At 44.0% G+C, this 10,743-nt stretch overlaps 1 protein-coding gene across 1 annotated transcript in view; it reads right to left on the bottom strand.

The window, feature by feature from the left end:
- Positions 1-2,634: 2,634 nt before the first annotated feature.
- The window catches only part of T265_04419 (hypothetical protein), a gene marked incomplete at both ends in the record, with an annotated part of 28,542 nt that continues 20,433 nt past the window's right edge, over positions 2,635-10,743 (bottom strand). The window contains 3 exons of the mRNA XM_009169164.1: positions 2,635-3,255; positions 3,372-3,540; positions 9,061-9,317. Of these exons, the coding sequence (XP_009167428.1) occupies positions 3,238-3,255; positions 3,372-3,540; positions 9,061-9,317 (444 nt within the window). The remainder of the gene's footprint in view (positions 3,256-3,371; positions 3,541-9,060; positions 9,318-10,743) is intronic.

The raw sequence follows: 10,743 nt of genomic DNA, 5'->3' as shown, positions 1-10,743 counted from the left end.
GCATCATCATCAACAGCACATCAGTGTTCAACACTGATATTTCGTTGTCGGACTACCATAATTTATTGGAAAACTCTATTGTGAGGCGAACAATGGACCAGGTGCTAGTCCACCACAATCATTATGGAGTGACTCATTATTCAGACATTCTGGATAGAAACTGACAACAGACTACCATAACTTATTGGAAAACTCTACTGTGAGGTGAACAATGGACCAGGTGCTAGTCCATCACAATCATTATGGAGTGACTCATTATTCAGACATTCTGGATAGAAACTGACAACAATAACGCCACTAACATCGATTAGCAATCATATCTCGCAGCGTCTCTAACGATGCACAAGGAGACCACATGAAACTCATTCCGGAAGGCAATCCATGGAGACCACCTAGAAATTTCATGTTTGCTGACATGGTCAAAGATTGACCACCTCTATGTTTGTCCCATTGTGAAAACAGCACTCTTTGTGGCAAGCAACGATTCGATGCACTCAATACCTGACCGAATCACCACAGATTCTCGCAGAGACAACTATCAACGGGTATCCAGTGAAGCAAGGAACCTTACGCACGGTGATGTAGGGCGATACCATCCCCCGTACATCTTGCTATAGGGACTTCTGGGTCGCTAGAGGTGTACAGTTGGAAGCGAGCGGAGGTAGATAAGGCAGTTAGTTCAACCACTGTGCTTACATCGTGTAGGGCGATATCATCCCCTGTACATGTTGCTACAGGGACCGCCGAGTGGCTAGAGGTGTACAGTTGGAAGTGAGTGGAGATAGATAAGGCAGCTAGTTCAACCACTGTGCCTACATCCTGAATTATTGTGTCCAATGTACTGTACGCATTAGTTGCGGATAATGTTGGTAGCTCAGGCAGCGTAGACGGTCGTTTGTTCGCCGAGCTGGACAATTTGATTGCAAACGTTTTATCACCAATCGAGGTGACATCAACAGTGCGTCCTTAGCGATGGGCACAACCGCCGATCCATCGCTACGCGCCAAAAAACGCACTGATGATGCCACCTCGGTTGAGATGTCTGCATTCAGATTGTCCAGCTCAGAGAACAAACTAACGACTAGCAAACATCAATATTAAGCGGATTCAATGAGAGCAACAGCGACTTGCCATTCTTGCTTCGAACATTAAAGGTTTTGATACAGATTGTATGTCGAGGCTTGAAGACAGATTTCGAGATATCTGAGGCTGTTAGCACCCGCTGTTGCGCAGATACTGTGGCCAAAACGGGGGCAAGATAAACGGGGCTGTCAGTCCTGGCACAGAACAGAATATAACGAGAAAAAGTAAGTGAAATACAAAAGAGGAGTCTTTACGGGGCAGCCTTCCGTCAAAAACCCATATGCGATAAGAATGCATCAACACGAATCAGGTGGAGCCGGGGCAGAAGAGCAATGGACCGTTAACCAAGCCGTAGCGGTCAATATCAGCCCTCGTGTTTCAGCTTTTCTGAAAGCATCCCCGCCATGGAGGTGATGGTTTGTGCTACCTCATCAAGGACTGTATGGCAACAAGGTGACTTGGGAGCATTCCAGGGGGGCGTGAAGGACGGCGATACTCGACATAGACCGATGGGCATGACCAGTCTGTCCCAGTAGGGTCCTCTTTGCAAAACGTGCTAAGGTATGTGGGTGATATTAAAACAAAATGGGAGAAGTGAGGAGGTTTCCTGGGTTTTGGGGGTCCTCTTGCTCGAAAATCACCTCGACGAAGGCGAGCACGTGACTGTCCGTGTCAACGTTCTTGTGCATATGTTGGCCAGCATTTAAAGCCGTATGCGGTTTTTCTGGGTTATTGTGAGAACCAGATATACTAAATTAGCCAACTCAATTCACAGTCAGTGTGTAAAGTTAAGTGCTTATGACGCCCTTCTTACGCTAGATACGTACCACCGCTCGATAAGTTTTGCATCGAGGAAGGACTAGAGAGTCTCCACTTGGTGTAGTCGGTGTTGGAAAGTCAACAATACAAACCAGACGAATAACAGATCCCAGGAGTGTTACTCCGTCCCACTGGGTAGTGACAGTTTCCTGAAAATTTGACAATACAGCAAATTGACCGGCAAATGCGACTAGCCACTATGCGAATAAAAGACAAATTGCCAAACACACGCTGTATTGCTTTCTGCTCATGGTCTGTAAAACCAATTCGTGCATGCATCACGACTAGGGTAATTAAGAACCAAAGACGGTTAGAACCAGGACGAAGGTGATTTCGTGTCTGGGGAACAGGCAGTCGCATAACGACACTTGCTTTCAGAAAATCTAAACAAGTTAAGAGCCCACACCCTAGTCTGATTTTCCGGTCCCTCCAATCAGTTTCAATTAGACGAGAATTCTTAGCGACGAATTCCACAAGTGGTTGTGAAAGTTGGCCCAAATAAACCGTAATAAAAACTCATTGGAAATGCACCTACTCCACACGTAACGTTTCGGAAAGTCGCAGCCTCAAAAACTAGTTTCCAAAACAGCTATTTCAATTATGAAATACTGAGCGGTCCAAGAAGCCGCCAATTTACGCACTAGACCACCTGGTCAACAATTTTGGGCAAGCATCATACGATATGGAGCAGAGTATGTAGATTTGGTCGTTACGATCTTCTACATCTACCTAGTTGAAAGGACGTGAAAATCGAGGATGTTTAAGAAAATACATGGACCGGAAAATGCAAAAAGTATTTGGGATAACAATTTTGCCGACAGAGGGTAATGCAAAGACACGCTGAGAATTGTTTAGAGGAATGGAACCAGCGCGGTCTTAGATGGATCGAAGAAGAAGAAATAAGGGATCATACTCAAGGGGTAGCAAAACGCCACCATTTAAGGAATGCATGCGGGGTGCTTCGAAAGTAGAGTAAATAGATTTTGTGTGGAGAAACTGCAACCAATGCAGAAGGCGTCAGGTTGGCAGGTTTTTTGCCAAAAACGCCTCCACCGCAATATTGCAGCACACGGTTTCCGACAATTACTTAGGTTGCAGGTGCTCAAATAAGTATGCATGCGGACTGAAGTAGGTCTTCCATATTGATCATGAAGCTCATGTTTTTCCACAATAATCAGAAGGCACGGAGCTGCACCAGGGTCGTTTAAAACTCATGAAACACAGGACAGCTGGGGGGAATCAACATCCAGTTACCCATTAACAATGCTTCTGTGTAGTTCGCAAATATTCAAAGCGAATTTTTACAAATTCCATGTGAGATGGTAGCGGTGAGTTCTAGATGAACAGTTTGGCCTGGAAAGAAAAATAAACTGTAAACCTTTCAGTTTTCGTCAGGGCAGGTAAACACGCACGTAAAAAGGGGTTTGCAAACATCCAGAATAAAAGGGTCACAGAGACCCAGAACTGACCTCTTGAAAAGTAAACGTCCGGTATATTCGACAAACTGGGCCACAAAACGTCGAGTGACATCGGCGACAGGGAAGATGACATCCAGGACAGTCTTCACGCAGACAGTCACATGTATCGACCAGAGATCCTAGCTTACGCCCCCGCGAATCGTAGAGTGGTGGCGACGAACTGAATGGTGATAGAGACAAGATAGTGATGTAGATATCTTAGGTTGCGATGACGAGAAATTTGCCCGCAGCTCTGGTTAAAGTCACTGACTGGTCCAATAAATGTTCATTAATGGTAAGTTAACAGTCACATATATTTCTTCTTTCTGTTCTTTCTAATTCGAAGGACAGCAACACCGTCTGGAGATAAGTGACAGAAATAGGCCCGCCGACAGTCGAGCTGTATGCTAAACACAATCGGATACTTTCTGACCAGACAGAAAGAACAGAAGTTGCACGCCGCTGTTCTTCGGCTGTACCAATACGTGTGAGAGCGTTAACAGAGAACTTCAACTACAGAGAGGTGAACGAGGAGCACTGAGTACAATCCGGTAATTTGGATTTCATCCTTGTCTTGCTAAACATGCCCATACTTGAAAGACAAATTCTTACTCTTGCAACAGAAACGTGTGCTTCCAAAGGTGCTATTTATACATTTTTCTTCCAAGTACTATATTCGTGAACTTCCTACTCAAGAACTCTTTTTGATAGGTGGCCAGGAACCTAAGGAACGGCCACGTTTTCTCTTTCGGCGCACTGCTCAGTATCGTCTTCAGACGAAACAGCAGTGAAAATAATGAGAAGTGAGGGGATACTTTTGGTAACTGTGCATCGTTTGATTGACACAACGCATCCAAATCAATTCCAATTATATTTAATACATTTCCGATGCACTAAGTGTCCATCCTTCTCGGCTAACCCGAAAATTTCCCATACAAACGTAGCGACTGAAGTGGAAGAACGTGAAACTGTTCTCATGTCGTTCACTGAATTATCTTTTCATATGGCGGTTTATCCTAAGACCACAGCATGATATCCAGGGGCAAGCACATACGTCATCCAAGGAATATCTTAGCTGCAGACTGTTGATTGGGTAACTCGTTACAGGGTATGACCGGTATGAATGTTAAGTGTCCCCGCTACTTTCCAGCTTCATAATTTACCGTTCAAAGATATGAGCAAAACGTTTGACTTGACTGTGGATGGTGGGGTGCGCCACGCGAATGTTGATATAATTAAAAAACAAACCAATGAGCTGAAAACGGAGCTTCACCTTCTGTCAAAAAAGTTCCGGAACCTCAAGCTGGGAATGGATATCGTTCCCACATTCGAAACCAGGCTGACTGTGGACACCATTTGCTTGCGTATTAAATCAGCGAAATCCAAACGCACCACTCCAATGGCTTTTCAAGCGACGGCCAGGAAAAAAACAGTGATTTCATAGGGGGTTGGAATACCAATTGTACACTGACCGCAGGCAAGAACGAGTCTTCCAAAGCCAGCGTGGGTATAAAGTCGAGTGATGGCTTTCATTCTGTTTATTCTAGGATTCAGTAATTGACGTCAAAGTTTGTACGGCATTACATCATGGTATCCTAACCCTAAATTATCCAGGACGATCGGTAAAGCATAGTTGAGAGAAAAGGTGTGTTGACACACCTTGCTGCAGCGGAGAGTCATGTGTATTCTCTTGCGAAGAAATAAGATGCCGGGTAGACTTGAAAAAATGGAACTTTGCCGCCAGTTGAAACGAATGTAATTACTATCTTCATCTTCCTTACTGATTTTTGTGTTGGGATACTAGAGGTGACTGAAAGCCTGTTTGGTCAAAAGATTATGCTGGCATGTAGGTTATGGTAAAAGATTATCCAACAGACACGGTGGCTCAGCCTTGGGGGAGATTACCACTATGGACCAAGATGGCTTTTGGAGATTCAAATACAGCGAACAATGGATGGTGGTCTGTGTGAAAGACAACCTCAACCATGCAGCAGTCTGCCGAAATTCTTAACAGCTGAAACTTTTTTCAATCTCATTGGAATTTCCCTCCATTGATCATTGTGAGCTGGACAAACCGCGTTTTTCGGACGGCTTGGAAACATGTTTTCTGAAAGGCTGGTTGTCACGATGCTGCAAATTTAGGATTGTAATTGATCCACAAAGAACCAGACTTGAGTAGACGTTCAATGAGAGATAAAGCTGTTTGACAAGCGTACGACCAATCTATCTGATGAACGACAGTGTGTTCGGAACAGGGTATACGGATTTGAGTCCCAATGTACTGCTGCAATTTGAAGATCTGAACTGGATGGTAACATCTATGGATTTCAATGGGCGATGTTATGAGCTACTTCTTCGAGTTTTTATAGGATGACATACAAGCTCATTTCAACAACGTGAGAATTTGCGGTGAAAGATTAATTTACGTCCAAACTAAGCATCAGGAAGCAAGCATCAAGAGTAAGTCCCACAATTTCTATTACCGTGTCCGTTCTAACAAGCGTTGCTTATATACGCAATGTGCACAACACCAAACACATTGTCGTGTTTTTAACATCGAACTGAAAGGTGAAAATGTAATCAAGAACCGTACTGGGGAAGGCTGATAAATTGTGTATATATGATTCTGTGGTTCTGCCTATATTTGGGTAGGATGATCCATAAAGTACGAGTAACAGTGAAGTCCGGTTTTGAAGCCTCATTGTGTAACCATGCTGATAAATATAGCTAGTCTATGCTTATATTATACAGTGAAAGCAAACCGCATGCAGTGGACGTATTAGGCCTGTATCTAGACAATGAGTAGTCACAAAATGCATTGTTTACGGGAACGCTGTTTGTCGAGACCGAGTGTCATCGCACATCTAGGCGCGAATTACAATGCACCGTAAACTGCGCGATATATGGTTGAGTGCTATTGCGGAATTAGTGTCACAATGGTCTCAGCCATTCATTTTGCACTCATAATTCGTTGGTGTTCACCGCACTAAGAATCACAAATTCATGTGCGACCAACGGTACAGCAAGCTTGAGTGGGAATAGCATGGTTATACATAGCAGGCAACGCGTATCGGTCGCTGGGTATTCACAGAGTGCCGGGTTTCGAGAGCACGATGTTTTTGTGACTATCTATTGATGTCCACGAAATTTTTATTATGGCATAGTGTTTACAGGGCAACTTGGAAATTAGTTTGCGTACATCGCTCTATCATTGGTACATTTAGTTATTAATAACAAATTAGTAGTGTGGGATCACATAGGTAGTCACTCAAAGGCACACATAACGCCCCGTTGGCGTCCCAGGCGAATAGATGCATCGTTGAAAACAATTCAACCGAAATCACTCTTGGGCTATACAGTAAAAGGAGAAGTGCACAAAATAATGCGTCAACAGACTACAATCGGTTATGAAGTCATCTTCAATTATTTGGTAATCTGCCGTGCACAAAAGTAGCTTCGTGCTGTTACCCATGGCAAATTAGCATTGCCTTCAGTACAATATGGCAATATTTGGAAATAAGTAAAATTTGATGATTCGAAACAAGCAAATTATGCTTTCGTTCGGATCAGAGATGTTCACGCCGTCAATGACCTCCGACCGTCGCCCCAAGATAAAATGACGCCCTCAATAGACCGACCTACATCGAGATAAAAGTCCATAGACTTGTTAAAACACCAAGGGAATCTTCGTGCTTTGCAACGGCACATTTTTCCTATTTCAGTTTCCATATAAGGCTAGTGGTTGTTTAGTTCAGGATGCTTGCAAACCTGGTAAACCATGACAAATGAACGCTTTAGTTTTTCAGTTATTTTATGCGCATCAATCAGTTACTGCGCACGCACAAATTTTCGGCTTGGTCTTCACAATCAATACAATCACATAAAAAAGCTGAACCATCATAAATATATCCTATACACTTACTGTCGAGCCTCGAAGGAAGCTGGATGACTACAGCTAGCCGACGAATTGTATGCGCCTGCTTGCCCTCTTTCGCTGGCAATATTTGCGGTTTGTTTGTTTAATTCCAAAATTGACTGTTGAATCATTCCCGTAATAATCGGAAATCTCTCATGGACGTAGTCCGTTTTGTCTACTTTGTATATCTCGACTGACTGTGTCGACCTATAACCTCGTTCAGCATATGGTGACCGCTTCACCGATTGTTTCGTACTATTCTCTGCAACCTTCCAAATCACTGCACTTTAATGCTACCGAATACACGTTATTCTGGATTCTTTACATGACAGAACCAGAGCAAAGCCTACCACTTTTCGATTTGTCATTCATCACAGTCCCGCGGTTTTTACCAAACCCGCTGTTCCTATTGTCTCTTCCAATGATCAGAGTTGCCCAGTGCCCATAGAAATGAAGAAAATCGTTCAGCTGCGTCTATCTGCCATGCCACCTGAAGGAAGCACGAGGGCTGGGTTACTGACAAGTTGCCCAAGCCTAGACAGGGGAAGTCGAGAGGCGGTGGTCGGGTTCGAACCACGGACTTTCCGGCCAGTAAATTCGCAATCTAACCACTTTGGGCCATCTCGCAATTAGTTCTGTTAATCGCGTTTTAATTCAGTTTGGCAAGGAAAACTCACCGTTCGCTCCCCACAGAAATGAAGTCACTACAGATCTTCCGTATAGCTTCAGGTACACGTGAAGTCGAGTGGCAGCTGAATCCCCTTCAGTGTAATCCAACACTGTTTCGGAACAAATAACCAGGTCGCCTAAAAATAAGTCAGGTCACCGGAGATGACGACCATGACATGGGCTCAGCGTGTTGCTACGGCCACAAACATGCACGGATACAGAACACTTGAGCCATAAAGAGAAACGCCCTAACAAAGTTGAAGTAAGCCGTTGAAAACATCTAGGAGCAACCAAAAGCTAGTGCAGAAAGTCTCAGGAGAAATTACTTTCCGAGGGCATACTTGGTCATCCCATGAATGTGGGTCCTCGTGAGCGGACTATATCACTTGTGGATAAGTAAAGTAGAGAAAAAGTTGGCCGGGAATACATGCTATTCCGTATTCATAGAGAACGGCGCACAAATTGAGAGCTTAATAATGGCAACTTCACTTGTTGGGTCACGCGGGAAGCTGACTTAGTCCAAAAGTCTTGAAGCACCCTAATCTATCACTCAAATTTTTTTTAGTAGTGTAGAAAAACCGCGACTGACAAATAGTGTGTTCTGCGTTGTTGACAACAAACGAACGAGTGTAGCGAAGGTACTGAATGGAGGTGGAAGCCAAGAAACGGCGAAGCGATGTGCGTTTACTCTCCAGAGCTCGTAAGTGTACAGAATGAAAAGAAATTCACAAGAAAGCTTGAACTATCCCCGTCAACATCATATCAATACGCAACGTCAATTTACATACGTGTCACAAAATCAACTGGCAGGTGCTGCAAGCTGAAAAATCTGAAGAAGTAGAAGAGAGAACCATTCTGTGGTTATTGTGGGAGTAGCCATGTGCGTATACACCTAGTGGTTGATATACGGTTCCTCAGCATGGTATTTGTATGGTACAATACGTTATTTGTGGTGGATTTATTAGGTATTACGAGGACAGAGGTTCTTAGGAGAGTGGTCACTCCAACAGAAAGCACGACAATCCGTGGGGTGCAAAAAGTGTCGCTGAACGCGTTGGACTCAGATTGATAGGCACAAGAGATGTTTGCTTAGAATAAGGGCGTGACTGAACTCACTTTCGATCCTTCCGGTAGTGTCTGGAAGCCAACTGCTTACGGAAGTTGCGAGTCAGGTTGCTTTCACGCCATGGAAACTGCAAATCTTTCATAGCTTTACCAGGGTTGCTAAATTTGAGTCGATCGAGTTCGCGATTCTCACCAGAACCAGTGGATCCCGAACTGCCGCACGTAGAGGGCGCCGTAGACTTGCGCGCTTTCTGAACATGTCTGTCCTTTTGGTTTACTGACGGATCCGAGGGCATTTGGTAATAGAACTATCGTCTTACAAAAAGCCGCAGAACCGTGATATACAGATTGCGTACCTAAAAGAGTAGGGAATCACGTAGTTGTATTCAAGTAGGTAGAGAAGCGCCAAAACACATAAAATTCATTGCCAACTGAATTGGTTGGAGACATGGGGAGCAATCTCCAGGGCTTAAACGAAGATTCTAATCCGGCTGGTTAACCGGCCTGAAAATAAACCAGTGATTCTCAACCTCTCAGGCTGAATACAGCTCTCTCCTCTCTTGGATGTTGTCTAAATCCAAAGGTTCACTTGAATACCATAATAATACTGACACTTACAAGCAATTTCAGTGACCGACAGGGATACTGCTTTCTTCAAACAGAAAATAGGACGAATTCAGAACCAGTTCGATTGAAAAAACTCGTCTTATCCGCTCCTCTAATAGTTGGGTGCTGTGCGAATCACCCTAGAAATTGTCGAAAGGAATACTGCCGATGCATCTTAACGCGGATTGAAAAACTGCCGATGCTTCGCCGCTTTTCAGCGTGGGTTGTCTTTAGCTGCAGAAAGAAATCCATACAACCGAAAAGCCTAACGTGGTGGAGAATATGGCTACGCAATACTGGAGAGTTTGGGAGAAGATAGAACAGCCCATCTTTGTGATGCGTGATTACCGTTGTCCTGTTTACCGACGTTATGTACAGGTAGACCGAAAACGACAATGTTGAACTGTCGTGGAAATAAGCGCTCGTAAATCCAAATACTCTATTGACAAGCATACATTTAACATGGACAGGCGGCGCATCTGTGACATGGCTATTCCGCATTTTCCACGCACAAAAGGTTGTCAAAGTATTAGTAAAAAGGCGGGTCGTTAGGTTGTTCAAAATGGAGGGAAAATAAACATCATGATATTCTGTGGTAAAGGGTTAAACCCATAAGAAACTACCAGTTTATGTAACTGGGTGAAAATTCACGTATTTGGAACAACTATTAACACCTACTGACCGGTACAGGAACATGAATTCATTTCTTCGGATGAATAGACTAAATAACATGCAAACTAAGAGGCATCTTGTAATTGCGGAACGAAGTAATGTTTTAGCCAAGTGGCAGTCCAGCAAGCCCAACAACCACAGCAAACAATACATCGAAAGCAATCCTCTCCTTTCTTAACTCAGGATGAGATGCTGTCCAATTTGGTCATCCTATGATTCGTTCTACAATTTCGGTTTTCAAGTGAGCAAGATGACCACGTTGGACGTTATCGGTCCACGAGGACCTCACAGATTATTAGGGGGGACGATTCACAGATTAGAAAGTGGGCTCATGTTTGGATAGTTGGCATATCGAGACCAGCCTTGGTTTCCCGCAGGTCATGTCGAGACCTTCGAGTTATGCGACCGCTGTCCGCCAAAGAGTGGCATCCGAATTATTACTATTGATATCGTGAA

The sequence above is a fragment of the Opisthorchis viverrini genome (assembly GCF_000715545.1).
Source record: "Opisthorchis viverrini unplaced genomic scaffold opera_v5_73, whole genome shotgun sequence".
Lineage (NCBI taxonomy): Eukaryota > Metazoa > Platyhelminthes > Trematoda > Opisthorchiida > Opisthorchiidae > Opisthorchis > Opisthorchis viverrini.
The sequence above is the reverse complement of the archived record's forward strand: the minus strand, read 5'-3'. Positions and strand labels throughout refer to the sequence as shown.